At 45.2% G+C, this 15,001-nt stretch overlaps 1 protein-coding gene across 1 annotated transcript in view; it reads left to right on the forward strand.

Moving 5' to 3' along the window:
* LOC119395844 (uncharacterized) overlaps nucleotides 1–14,630 on the forward strand; it is a 29,745-nt gene extending 15,115 nt beyond the window's left edge. The window contains exons 2-4 of the mRNA XM_037662849.2: nucleotides 4,830–4,871; nucleotides 10,674–11,081; nucleotides 14,294–14,630. Of these exons, the coding sequence (XP_037518777.1) occupies nucleotides 4,830–4,871; nucleotides 10,674–11,081; nucleotides 14,294–14,553 (710 nt within the window). The 3' untranslated portion in view covers nucleotides 14,554–14,630. The remainder of the gene's footprint in view (nucleotides 1–4,829; nucleotides 4,872–10,673; nucleotides 11,082–14,293) is intronic.
* The last annotated feature ends 371 nt before the right edge of the window (nucleotides 14,631–15,001 follow it).

Consider the following 15,001-nt stretch of genomic DNA (forward strand, 5'->3'; position numbering starts at 1 on the left):
CGCGATACGCCGAAACCGCCGCCCTCCCAGCGGCTACAGCGCGCGATGTTGCCTCCTTCTTACTACACCGATTCATACTGCGTCACGGTCCACCCCAAGAGCTTCTCAGCGATCGAGGCCGTGTCTTCTTGTCGGAAGTCGTGGAAGCCATTCTCAAAGAGTGCCATGAGTGCCCGCAAAACTACTGCTTACCACGCGCAGACGAATGGCCTAACCGAGCGCTTTAACCGCACGCTCGGTGACATGCCCTGAATGTATGTCGCCGCCGATCACACTAAGTGCGATGCCATTCTGCCTTTCGTCACCTACGCCTATAACACCGCCCCTCAGAGCACTACTGGTTTTTCACCCTTCTTCTTACTGTACGGAAGGCACCCGTCGCACACCATAGACACGATACTTCTATACAAGCCGGATCCATAGGAGTGTGCGCCTATTTCTGACACAGCCAGGCTTGCTGAAGAGTGTCGCGAGCTTGCCAAAACATTTACGACGCATGAAGAAGAGCTGCGGTAGAGCATTCGTGATGGCACCACCACTTCTGAGCTCACGTTCCTCCCTGGAGTGCTCGTGTGGCTCTCGGTCCCTACCACTGCAAGTGGCCTCTCTTCAAAACTGCTGCCGAAATACGAAGGCCCATACCGGGTCGTCGAGCGCACATCCCCGGTCAACTACTTGATCGAATCCGTCGAACCATCTTCAGACATGAGCCGCCGAGAGCGCGACATTGTCAACGTGGAGCGCCTCAAGGCATACTATGACCCGCTCATAGTGACACGTTGTTAGGTAGCCGGGCGGCTCCCTTTTCGTACCCGGGGTAATTGTAGCGAAGCCTTCGAACTTTGTAATGGTTTGCGCTCTCCAGCGCCTTCTATAGTGGGTCGTCCTCCTTGGTTTCCCCTGAAAGGACGCCGCTCACGCTGAGAGTTCGTGCCTGCCCCCCGTGACTGTCGCCATTGCGCATTATCGCTGAGTGCCGTCTAATAAATACCCTAACAATATATACATATATATATATATATATATATATATATATATATATATATATATATATATATATATATATATATATATATATATATATAGAAGCCACAAAGGACATAATTCAGAAATACTTTTTGGCGCGCGGAATCAAACGGGCGATCTCTCGCTCCGCAGCGCGCGGCGTTACACGGCTAGGCCATGAAGAGTACAGTCTTTCAGCATGCTAAAGGCTAGCTATTTATATGCAGCATCTACTTCAGCATGCTTTCTTGCTCACCAGCGAGATGGCGTGAAGTGCGCGAAGGGCGCGCTTTAAAGGTCACTGCTCCGCTCGTAGCGTTGCGCGCGCGCGCCTCCATGCACTTCGCCCTACAGGGCGTGGTCGCCTGAGTGCGCGCCTATTTCGTGGAGGGAGGAGGGGGGGGGTTGTATATCTTGTGCTTTCACCGCGATGTCCGCGCTGAAGTTACACAGCGCACGAAGGTCACTTCGCTCGTTGCAGGTTCCGCGTTTGCGAAACGAGCACACTGTTCAAACAGAAATAAGTAACAACTGTGACACTCGATAGTTCGCGCTCGACTTGTGTGCATGTTCTTTTCGTGTGTCCTTTGCGCTTGAGCGACGCGGCGGAAATTTCGAGCTGCTTTCCGTTTTTCGCTTTACATTCCAATTTGTTGCCATCATATTCATTGCTTCGCCGTTGCGGCGAAACTGACTTTTTTTATGTCAATGAAAACGACAGCGACTCAGAGAAGTGAAGAGACTGCCTAAAGCGACCATGCAACTTTGAAACAAACCTTTCTGACAGCCCCAACGAAAGCCTTAAACCGCGAGAGTGTATTACGAAGTTTACCCCTCGCATTCAAGTATAGCCCACGAAACTGTGCCATTATTAGTACCACATCGTGAAAATATCGGACTCTTGGTTTCAATGTAGCCATCGTGCAGGAAACTATAGTGCTCGTGTATTTCAATGCGTGGTACGACATGGCAAGACTGACTCTGGTCCTACATCATATGCTTTGGCACTTTCCGGCAGGAACACGCCGCCAATTCTGGCGCAATGCAAGCACTTTGAAAGCGTGTTGAACAAGTCGGTCAAAAATTTGTTTCATTGTTCTTCCAGTGTACAGGCTCATTTATACCAGCAAATGCGACACATATTCTCGATTGCCGACTTCAATAAAAATTCGCTACACTAACGCGCCCCTTGCCCCTCACTTCAGCTCGGTACCCGCTATATGTAAAATTCCACGCTCTTGGTGCCTCGAAAAAATCCAGCCGCCAATATGGTCGGGGTGGTAGCCTCTAAAGTTCCTATTTGTAGAGCCAGGCCTGCGCGGAACATACACCACAATGATAGCATAAGCCCGTTGCAAACTCTCTTAGGGCGCTTTCCTTAAGTGCAGTTGCGAAGTACCCGCTACGTCAAAATTCACCATTTTTGCGAAATACCGAAGTACCCAATAGCTTTAAAGTGCGCGCTAGTTATACAGTTCACATGGTGTGACGCCTGATGCGATTTTACGCTTCTCGCAAGCAATATTTGTACGCCTGCTAATGACTCCTCGCCCGAGATAGCACCTCGAGATGTCTTTTTCCGAAGCAGTTTCAAGTCCTGGAGTCGTTATGTGATAGAAAATTTCACTACAACACAGAACATCTGGGTTATATTCCGGCTCGAAAAATAATTTTTAAATGCGAAGCATTTCATGACGAACTTCTGCGACTTTGAGCGTATCTATCTATCTATCTATCTATCTATCTATCTATCTATCTATCTATCTATCTATCTATCTATCTATCTATCTATCTATCTATCTATCTATCTATCTATCTATCTATCTATCTAGCCGCCTACGACTTTGAGCTCTCCTGGCCGTTTCATTAATGGGATGTATACCAAAATTGGTATGACACAACATGACCGTATTACGAACACAAATGCGAGGTCATAACATGACAACCATGATATGCGTGTCATGAACAGCATGATTTACATGCCACTGTTTTCGTGCTCCTGCGGCCGTTTCGTTAGTTTGATATAAACCAAAATTGGTATGGCGTGACAAGAGTGTATAACGAACATAAGTGACAGGTCCTAACGTGCAAATCATGCACGCATGTCATGTACAGCATGACTTACGTGCCACGCTCATGGTGCACTCGCGGCCGTTTCGGTATCTTGATATACACCAAAATTGGTATCTCGCGAAGTGACTGTGTGACAACCATAAATAACAGGAGTTAACATGAAAATTATGACACGCATGTTAGGTACAGCATGACTTACGTGCCATGCTCATGGTGCACTCGCGGCCGTTTCGCTAGCTTGATATACACCAAAATTGGTATCTCGCGAAGTGACTGTGTGACAACAATAAATAACAGGAGTTAACATGAAAATCATGACACGCATGTCATGTTTACTGAAAAACCAAAAAGACGCGTACCATCAAGGAAAAAGTAAGGACCGGACAGAAAGGGCGCAAGTTGACTAGCCTGTTCCCACGAATTTCTTCTGCACCGAGGCCCTCCCCGTGTGGGAAGAGGCACGCAAGGCCCTTTGTCGCCTGCTCGGTTGGCGTGGTGTACGAGATCCCGCTTAGTTGCGGTAGGGTATATATCGGCCAAACAGGCCGGTGCATAAACGACAGGATGAGGGAGCACGAACTTTCGGTGAAAAATAAACTTTCAGCACATTTGCCTGTGCATTGCGGTTCCTGCAAGTGTGAGCCTGGGTTTGCCAGTGTTTCCGTTCTTGGACAGAGTAACAATGTCTTAGCGCGTGAAATTATGGAAGCATACTATATTAGAAAGAGGAAAGAATGCTGTGTTAGTGACACATCTGTTGCTCTGCGTGGGGGTGAATTTAGTTTCATCGATTCATTTTTCGGTTAGTTCATCTTGTTATCGCGGGTTTTTGACGAGCGTGTGGGGCGATGTGCGCGCGCAGGGTCGCTGTGGTTATATATGACGGTGATGTTCTGGGAATAAAGTTCGTTGCGAGTGACGCCCTTTCTGTCCTGTCCTTACTTTTTTTACTGTCCTTACTATGCATGTCATGCATAGCATGACTTACGTGCCCTGCTCATGGTGCCGTTGCGGCCGTTTCGCTAGCTTGATATATACCAAAATTGGTATTGCGCGACGTGACTGCGTGAAGAACATAAATAACAGGTGGTAACACGGAAATCATGACGTGCATGTCATGTAGGGTATGATTTAGACGCCACGCTCATGCTGCACTCGCGCCGATTTTGTTAACTGGATATATATCTAAATTGGTATGGCATGACAGGAGTCCGTGACGAACGTAAATATCAGGTCACGCATCGTATATACGTAGCAGAATATATGTTTCATTAGCATGGCATATACGAGATTGTACACTCATGCATGTATGACAATCTCGCGATATATAGCGAACTAGATGTCACGACATGGATGACTTGATTAGCCTCAATGACAAACAAGACGTAGTATGCAGCTCTTTGCTGGCTGCTTCGCACTACATCGATTCCTACATTGCGTGGGATCTGCCGATTATTTTCTTTTCTCATTGTGCGCGATTGCGGCGACGGACACCGATGGTGGCGGCGGACATCGCCACCCAAATACGCCGTTGTGAGCTCAAAAAAAGCTTCCGCTCTAAACCTTAAAGTGTTGACGATCTAGCAGAAATGTGCCCCTTCCGCGTTGTACTCAATAGCATACTTTTCTCGAATCAAAGAAATCCTCTTTCATAGCGACGCTATCTTTTATTATTTTTGTTGTTGTAATATTCATGTGTATTGAAACATAACTGATAACTGCACCCAACATGAAACTGCCGTGTTTTTCAGGTACATGCGTCTACTCCTGGATTCTCATGGCCACATTAGCTGGTAAGACAGAAAAATTAATTATTTTTTTCTCCATAAATCTAGTCAATAGTGGGTAGCATTTGTTCGATCACCCTGTATATTTATATACGTTGCCCGTTCCTATTCACAAGTATAAGGTGGTATTGGAAGGCTTGTTTGTTCTTAATTTTAATTTCAGCGAGAGTGCTCTTAATGACGCATTCACGATCGCAAAATTAAAACAAGACACTTTGCCTCTGTCTGCTGTTTGTGCAATTCAATACACATCGAGGAATGAGCAAATGTGCTTCGTGGTGTAGCACATTTATTTATTTTATTTATTTTTGCATACTGCAGCCCAATTAGGGCTATCGCAGGAGTGGGTTTTCTGTACATCAGCACACACAAGAATACAACTCCTAACAACAAACAAACAAGAATACACTTTTAATAAACAAATCGCAAATAAATACATTCATGCAAATACAAATACAAATTACAACTCTTCATCAACAAATCGCGAATCAATACATTCATGTAACAAATCTTCTAAAGGCAATGATCTAGTTTACCCAGGCAATAGACTCCATTTTTCTATAGTGTGCGGAAAGAAGCTGAATTTAAATAGGTTAGTATGTGGATGGAACGGTGTCAGGTTGAGTGTGTGGCTATTCCTTGTGGGTTTCAGTTTATCAGGAGACAGATATTCGTTAGTTAACGTGTAGCGTGGGGTATTAACAAGAATATGGAGCGACTTTAAGCATTCGAGATCGCGTCGCTCGGACAAGGTTTGTAGACCTAGCGTAGCAAAGTGAGAGGACAGCGAGAAATTCCAGTCGTAACGGCGGAAAATGAAACGGATGGCTTTCTTCTGAACGGATTCTAATGTGGTGATGTCCGATTTTTTATGAGGGTTCCATACGGGGCAGGCATATTCGAGGATGGGACGAATGAGCGATTTATACGTTAGCAATTTTGTTTCGCGTGGAGCATCTTTTAATGTACGATTTAGGTAGCCCAGTTTCTTTAAAGCTTTATTGCAAGTGTATTCGATATGTTTAGACCAAGACGTGTTGGGTGTGAAGATGAGGCCTAAGTGCTTATAATCGGACACACGTAACAGAGAGGAGCCATTGAAAGAATAATCGAACAAAGAAACGGAGCTGCGTTTACAGAAGGAAAGAGCGACTGTTTTAACAAAGTTTATGTTCATTTGCCATGTGGCGCACCATCTGCAAAACTGTGCAAAACAATCATTAAGTAAAATGTGGTCATCATTAGTATTAATTACATTATATAGTACACAGTCATCAGCGTAAAGGCGGATTTTCGCAGACACATAATTGGGCAAATCATTTATGTACAATAAGAACAAAAGTGGCCCCAGGACCGAACCTTGGGGGACTCCGGATGATACATTCACAACAGACGAGTTTGAGGAATTAAAAGAAACAAACTGAGAACGGTTGTTTAAAAAGCTAGCAATCCAGTCAACTAAGGAATAATTGTTAAGAATAGCGTGAAGTTTATGCAGAAGTTTAGAATGTGTAACAGTGTCGAATGCCTTTGAAAAGTCGAAGAAAATTGCATCAATTTGGTAACCAGAGTCTAGAGCGTGCGAAATGTCGTGCGAGAATTCTACAAGCTGGGTTATTGTACTAAAACCTTGGCGAAAACCATGCTGGGCATCACTTAGGATGTTATTATTTTCAAGAAACCCCATGATATGCTTAAAGATTATGTGTTCTAAAAGTTTGCATGATTGTGACGTTAATGAAATCGGGCGATAGTTTAATGGAGACTGCTTGCTGCCAGATTTATGCACAGGAAGAATTTTAGCTAATTTCCAAGTTGAAGGAACAGTTGAGGTGCTTAAGGACTTTTGAAAAATTACGGTCAAGTAGAGGCTCGTCCACTCACAATATCTAAGAAGAAAAATATTAGGAATGCCATCAGAACCAAGAGATTTCTTATTTCCCAAGCGCAAAATTAGGTTCATGACACCGTCGAGAGACACGGAAATGTCATCGACTGATTTATTTGAACCATGTTGAAAGCTGGGGGTGTGCAAGTTGTCAGTAGTGAATACCGATTGGAAGTATTCGTTGAACGCGTTGGAAATAGTTGAGGGGTCACTACATGGGACGTTATTTATAACAACTGTATTTGTGGCAGCTGAGGTGGGCAAAATAGATGCCCAAAATTTTTTAGGGTTGCTTTTCAGTAGATCTTGCAACGTAACTTTGAAATAGAAGTCTTTCGAGGAATTAATTTTGATCCGAAGTTCTTCTTTGGCGAGGTTAAATTCCTGTTTTTTAAGGGGGTCACCGTTTTCTTTTAAACGCCGCAGTCTAGCCAGGTGTAGTATGTCACGCGATATCCAGGGAAGGTGGGGGTTTTTCTTTTTCGTTTTTATCGGGACGAAGCGCTCAATACAAGTTGACACAGTCTTCTCAAAAGAAGCCACCAAGGAATTCACATCATTACATTCGCTGAGGCGTTCGAAATCATCAAAAGAATCTGCCAAAAGATCAAGAACGGACGTGTCATCGGCTCGTGAAAAATTGGGGAATGTAGAATAGACAAAATGGTTGGTACGCACAGGAACAGAAATGGATACTAGAACAGCCTTGTGGTCTGAAATACCATCAGCGACTTCGCATACATAACCATTGTCTAAGAGGAAAGGACGAACAAAAACTAAATCTAAAACTGCATCCCCTCGTGTGTTAGTTTCAACAATCTGTTTTAGACAAAAATAGAGCGAAAAATCTAACAGAACTTTGCTGATTTCTACGTCATAGCCTGTGAGCGATAGAGATGGCCACAAAATACCTGGAGTGTTAAATCACCCAAACAGATCAAACTGGAAGCAGATAAGAAGCGCTCATGCATGAAAGTTGTTAAAGCAAGCAGCTGATCTATGTTCGATGATGGTGAGCGGTAGACTACGCCAGACTATGGAAATGCTTCCAAAAAAGACCTTGCACCAAACAGATTCGGTATCAGGTGGACTGGGGATAACTGAAAATTTAAGATCAGACCTTAAAAATAGTGCGACACCCCCTCCCCTGCCATGACGTCTGTCATTTCTGACGACTGCAAAACGTGGAGGTGTTATTTCGCTATCATATATATGTTCCTTTAACCAAGTTTCTGTTACGCCAGCTATGTGCGGTGAATGGGCCGTGATAAGTGAAAGAAAGTTTGGAAACTTGTTGACTAGGCTTCTGGCATTAACATTTAAGATGCGCAGTGGCTCGTTAGGATCATTCCCGAGGCGTCAAGGAGCATTAGTGGTGACATTAGAAGAAGCTTTTGCTGGGCGAGAATGAATCTTAATGAGGGCGTTAGTGTCATCGTTCCAGTTGTACCTAACTTGATCTATAAACACATGATCAAAACTCAAGCGTACAATGGAGCCATTATCCCGAAAGGGTTTTGATGCTTCCCATATCCTCTTTCTGATAGTTCGTACGCGCGATGAATAGTCTTCGGAAATGCGAAAGTTAGACCCTTTAGGTTTGTAGCCGTTTTTAAGGACATTTGTTTTTTCGCGATAGTCGAGCAGCTTTATGATAATGGGACGCGGTCGATCGGCTTGCCTACGTCCAATCCTGTGACACCTTTCGATATTCGGGCAATCAATTTGCAGATTTCCTTTGAACCATTCAGAAAGGTTAGACAGAAGAAGGTCAGAGGATTCGTCCGGTGTCTCAGCGAGGCCATGCAGCAGCAAGTTATTGCGATGAGATCGGTTTTCTAGGTCATCATTCCGCATAGCGAGTTGATTGATTTAAATTTGTAGCTGTTGAATATCGCTGTTCACTTTACTACCGGTTGCTGTAGAAGGCGTGACGGGAAGCGATTCTAATGCGGAGACACGAGTCTCCAAAGCATCAAACCTAGAATTGACAACTTCATGATGACAACTGACAACTGATGACAACTTCATCTTGTGGTCACTAGCCGAACAATAGCACCGTGTCTGTATTTTAATTTCCAGGTCAAAATTTCATGCGAACGAAGCTATTTTCACTAAATCGTCTGCCCTGCGATTTCTCTGACGGCAGAGGAAGCGCACGAGTGAAGTCGCGCTTGTAGGCAGTGAGCAGACTTATGGAAAACGAGACTGCCAGTAGAGAATAATGAATGGCGGGAAGAGCATAGCTTTACCGACACGCGACTGCGGACCTCCTTATATTGGCTGAGTGCGCAACTGCGCTTCCTTTTATTGCGATAGCAATTACATGGACAGTCTCGACGGGTTTTTTGCCGTTGCCGTCATGTCCCTCCCGTATAAAGTCCAAAATGATAAGACCCCCCCCCCCCGTGCATCGTATGTTCTACCGCGGGTAATAGCACGCGAGTGGGGGCGACGAACGCGGCCGAAGCACACATCAAACAAGCCGGCCCATTTCCAACGCTCGAAGGGTGCATGCGATAGCATCACCCCGCTCGGGAGGCCTGCCGTCTAAACCGACAGGAAACGCCCCGCCCGTCTTTAACGACCATGAAAAGACTCTAGGTTGGGGGGGGGGCAGTTGTCGCACGACTAGCCACTTTGAACTTTGAATCTAAGGGCACGGTCGCGATCGCTGGCGCTCGCGCTATCTCGACAGCCATCATAGCGGGCGGCTCGTATACCCTTCTACGTGCTGCGCTCTCAACGCAATGTGACTATGTCAAGAGCATCACTCCCTGGAGCGGCCGTATTCTCTTACACCAGCGTTTTGTAGTTACGCAAGATCGGATACAAAACAGTCAGCTGCCAGCCCCACTTCGTATAACACTACAATTTAATGCTATCCCATTCATTAATTGCTTCGCCCTTGCGGTGAAACTGAGACTGTTTCGTTTTGTTCTTTTTTTTTCATTCCAAGCATATACGCCTTTGTCGCCAGAAGTATCCCGAAGGGATAGAGGGAGAGAGGACGTCCAACTACCTATTGCTGTATTGAGGGACGCACACGAAGCATCGCACACTAATCTGTCGTTCATGTTGTAAACAGTTTTAGAAGTTTATTTACGATAGCGGTCTTTCTGCGGTATGCTACATGTATTGGACAAAACGCATCCCGTGATAGCGGATGCTATGAGTTTGGGACGCGAAGAAGAGAACAAAGAGAAGGAGGGGGAGGGAGTTCAGGAGCATCCTTGCCCCCCCTAAACTAACAGTGCATGCTCTTTCTCGCCTTCGTACGTCGTCGCAAGCGAAATGCAGTGCTGCCACGGTTTCACTCTTATCTTAGCGTAAGACGCTTTTGGTTAAGAATCTAAGTAGAAAAGGTCTGCAGTTTATTGCGTTCCTGCCTTGACTGTTACTTTATTATTCAGTGTTGCAATCAAAATTAAATACAATCGCTGAAATCTTAATGCTTCAGTAACAGACCATTTTTCATGCAAGCGATTTAAGAATCGCTTGCATAAAAAATGGCCAGTTACGTAGGGTACTGAAGTGAAGCACAGGAAACATGCTTTTTTAAAGAGTAATCTGTATCATAAATTAGTTCCAAAAAAGAGCTCGTTATATGTGCTATTCAAGAGGCCCTTCAGTGTAATGCAAACGCAGCAGTGACGCATTCACAATGTTGTTTGACTCGTGGTTTCGCTTAGCCTTCTCTCATTCAGCGACGCCCAATTGCAATGCACCTTAGCTGTTCATGCACGATGCAAAATTATATTGACAATGCTTTTGTTGGGTTATTATCTAGAGCATAGAATTTGAGCTTAGAGGCCAATAGACTAGCTTCTTTAACGGCCTCAATAAACATCAGGACGTAACCGCAACTTAGCCACGCTGATTACTGTGTCAGTATGACATCCTGCCTCTTCTTCTTTCAGATACGACGTACAGAGAGGATGTCCTGCGGAGATATTTTAACAAGCTTGTTCCCCCTAGGATGAAATTCAATTTGCCGGATCATTATTTTGCTCTCCGTAATCCTTTTGACGTCAAGGGTACTCAGTATAGATTCAACCTAACGGCTGGGAAACTTCGTGTTAAAACCCCCGTTTTAACAATATTTGACGGAAAAGCTTGCAAGATCAGCCGTGCACTGATGAAAACAGTGCAATGCATATTTCCAATTGATGGCTCCTCTGCGAATTACACCGGCAAGTTATCCTACGGGCGACACGTTGTTCAGACGTTCAAAGTGAAGCTTACTGTCGAAGCGTACACGTATGAAAATTCAGGCTGGAGAAACCCTGCGGATATATCTGTTTACATGAGGCCCAAGATGTCTGCAGGTAAGCCCTCTATCCTGGTGACACAATTCTTATTCTGTTCTACTCAGGTGACGTCAACGTGTGTAAGCAAGCATCCAAATGAAAACCTATAGCGGAGTTTTTACCAGCTTAGCTGTTTAGGGGCTCGCTTTCTAAGCTGTCCTTGATGTCACGCTCGCAGCTGGGATCTAGACGACATTCCACGCGATTTCCCCCTGAGTCAAATAGGGCGCCACCACCTTAGAGAACTGAGCGTGGGCGTCAGGACCGCGGCTCGGTGCCAGCCAATAGGCGTTCCCCAATGATTGAGAGAGGATAGTGCATGGAAGGAGAAAGAGAGAGAGCGCTTCAGATGGTCGTTCCCGCCATGGATTCCATTCGTGTAGGAAGCGGGAGTGCGCTCGCCAGTGCCGCCCAGGCCGCACCTTCCCTTCAAACATCCGATACCCAACGCCTAGAACGCAAGCGCGCACTGGCGCGAGAACGTCAACGCCGACGAAGTTCCAATAATCTATCGGTCTTCGCTAGGCAAGCAGCAGCCCTGCGCCAACAAAGACAAGCTGTTCGCAAGCAAATGAAGTGTACAAACGATGCAGACAGTTTCCCACAACGCGATATATACGCAAGGGCAACCCAATAGAGAATACATGTGAACAACAGAGAAGAATACAGCACAATCACAGCTGCGCTGTTTATTCAGATTTCACATGCTTGGAACGGGGTTTAACTGTTTTAAGCGAAATATTATCACTCACAATTTTAATGCCGGCGTCGTACGCGTAAAAAGCTGTGGCGACGAACGTATAGACGTGCGTCCCTCGAAGGTGCGCCGATCACGTACAGTGCCGTCCACTCTTAGGGCGAACACGGCTCAGCGTGGCCGCGCTCTGCGGAGCGCCAGAGCATATAGCGCGGTCGCGCATCGAAACGAAACGGCGCAGGCGCACGGGAACGCGCTGCTCTTGCTGTACTACAGCGAAGCAATTCCGGGCGTGCCCGCACCGGCCAGCACTGCAGCAGGCGATGCGATGCAGTCGCTCCTGTGGGTCCTTGTGCGCCTGCGCCACTGCGCTTTGAAGCGCGGCCGCGCTGGATGCACTAGCGCTCCGCAGAGCGCGGCCACGCTGAACCGTGTTCACCCTAAGAGTGGACGGCACTGTACATGCGTATCTGTATGCGCTGTTTTTCATTAATTGATGTTTTCTCGATCGTGGGTTTGTCAGCGATGATCAGCGGTTTCTCATATGGCAATTTGATCTTTTATCGAGGTCAGTTGCCATTTCATGGTGCCACATTTCACTGTTTCCTGGATATGAACGCATGACCGCTGTTGTGGCTTGTGACAACTGAAGTGTTGCGCTGCCACGCGCGTGGCTAACGGTCCAATTTCCGCCATGGAGGCAGGAAACCGCTAGGAGGGACCATTGTGCAAATAGATAGATAGATAGATAGATAGATAGATAGATAGATAGATAGATAGATAGATAGATAGATAGATAGATAGATAGATAGATAGATAGATAGATAGATAGATAGATAGATAGATAGATAGATAGATAGATAGATAGATAGATAGATAGATAGAAAAGTCGTACGTCGTCTAGTCACACACGTAATTCTTCGCTTGCGCCCATTTTTCCACTAGGGTAACGACTCCCGAATGCATGTTACTGCGTAAGCATTTCTATATAGCGTCTCAAAGAGAAAACTATCTGTATGTTCGTCGGCCACGTGAGACGATCGCCTCTATAAATATATAAATGAAAAAAATTCACTTCGGTGCTCGGGTTGGAACACGGGCACCCACGCACTGAAGGCAAGTGTCTGCCATATATTAATAATATAAATAATAATATCTGGGGTTTCATGCCCCAAAACCACGATACGACTTTGTGACACCTGTCAGCGACATGGGCACTTGAAAGTCTTTTCACAAGAAGACTGCTTTCGAAAAAGAATTTCGCCCGCCGACACACGACCGAAAGCTATTTCCCATTCAGAAGCGGTCCTTTCTTTTTTTTTTTTTTTTGAAACAGTGTTCGTCGATCTCAATCACGGGCGTACACGAGTAGTCTCGAAACCAATGGGAACCAGCAATTATGGACTGATTAAAAAAGGACAAATGCTTATTTTGTCACCTGGGGACATACTGAAAACAAATTTTTCATTGCGTATAAGGTGTAATGAACCCTTCAATGCTTATTTTCTTGTGTACTCTCGTAAGCAGATCGAACGGGTCGGGGATATCACGTGCGGACGCTTAGCGCGTCGCACGCACGGTCATGAGAAGCACACCAACGCCGTTGACTATATCATTGTAGTACACTACACCATTGACGAAACAGCTACGGCACACGCAAAAAAATATATTAAGGCATGTTCGCACTAGTGGTGGCCAGCCTGAAGGAACGTCGGAGCTGGGCGGCCTTCCTTGTCTCTCGGTATTTTCCTCTTTATTTCTTCCTCACTTTCTCTATGTTTTTCGCATCTCTGTTTTTTGTCTGTCTCTTTCTATTTAATTCTCTTCCTTTCTCGCTCTTTCTATCTTCTTTCTTCCCTTTCTTTCTCTCTCTCCCTATTTATCTTCCTCTCTCTTTGTCTCTCTCTTTCTTTCGCTTTCTGTCTTGCTCTCTGTTTTTCCATCTCTTTTAGTGTCTGTTTCTTTCCAGCTCTTTCTCTCTCTCTCTCTTTCTTTTATTATCTCTCCTTCTTTCTCTGTTTGTGTCTGTTTGTTTCTATTTCTTTCTCTCTCCCTATTTCTTTCTCTGCCTACCTTTTTCTCTTCGTTCCCTTTCTCGTTATTTCGCTTTTTCTTCCTATCCATCTCGGACGAAAACGTCCGAGATTGAAGACCACGAGACACATGCATTGAAAAAAAAAACCTAGAAAGACGCATGCGCACTCACCAAACCTTAACATTGAAATCACCAAGCCTTAACATCGAAACCCAAAAGGAAGCAAGCGCCATCAAAATTAAACAGGCCGTCAACGTCAAAACAAAAAATAGCCTTACTTACTCCATGCAACAGTCAGCCACATGCATGTGATCCCGTCGTGCGTCGGCATATTTTCAAACTCTGGCAAGAGATAGCTGGGGCACCCTGCTGTATATTAATCTTTGCGCACCAGTATCTCGATTATTCCTTTCTAACATTGAAGGAATTGTTTTGTGGATTAATGTGCTGCCAATTTAACTCGCTGCTGAATTAATGTATCTTGCCTGTTCCTTGCAGGGAAAACACGTCTCGCAGCAACCGACATATTCGTTACGGAATTTATAGTGAAAATAACCGTGAAGCCCGACTTTCGCAATTCCTCAGTGTTTCACGGCAACAGCACAATCATCAACAAAGTCTACGACGGTTTTTGGGACTATGTGTATAGAAAGAGCAAGCCAGATATGCGAAAAGTAGCGAGAGACTCCTACGCTAGACAACTGGCCAAGAACGCAGAAAAAACACCGATAATTGAGTGGTTGTTCTGGAAACAGTGAGAAGGAGCATGTAAATCGAAACAAGAATGATGAAGTGTCACCAGCTGTAGAATATCCAATAAAATTTAATGAAAGTGCGGAAAACGGCGTCTCTTAATTCATACTATGTCGCAATGAAACCGACACAAGCTTGCTAAGCGCTGTGGTGTATCCAGCCTTTTCTTTTCTTTTTTTTTTTTTAGTGGCGTTTGTGCTCCGACCGGGTTGAAGTGGGGAGGGCGCAATTTCAGTGATGTAGTTCGCGCGTATCATTATTTTTACGCATAAGTATCTCTCATTTTGACAAATTGTTTCATATAAAGAAGCACTAGGCACAGCCACATTATCTGGGGAAAACGGTTACTTTGAGTCTACGGCTGTAAGAAAACTTCTCCAGGCAAGCAGGCTGGCATCGCTCTTTATAAACCGGCATGAAATACGGCGCAGATACGGGTTGCGCGGAGTTCAA

Source organism: Rhipicephalus sanguineus, chromosome 6 (genome assembly GCF_013339695.2).
Source record: "Rhipicephalus sanguineus isolate Rsan-2018 chromosome 6, BIME_Rsan_1.4, whole genome shotgun sequence".
In the NCBI taxonomy this organism is placed as follows: domain Eukaryota; kingdom Metazoa; phylum Arthropoda; class Arachnida; order Ixodida; family Ixodidae; genus Rhipicephalus; species Rhipicephalus sanguineus.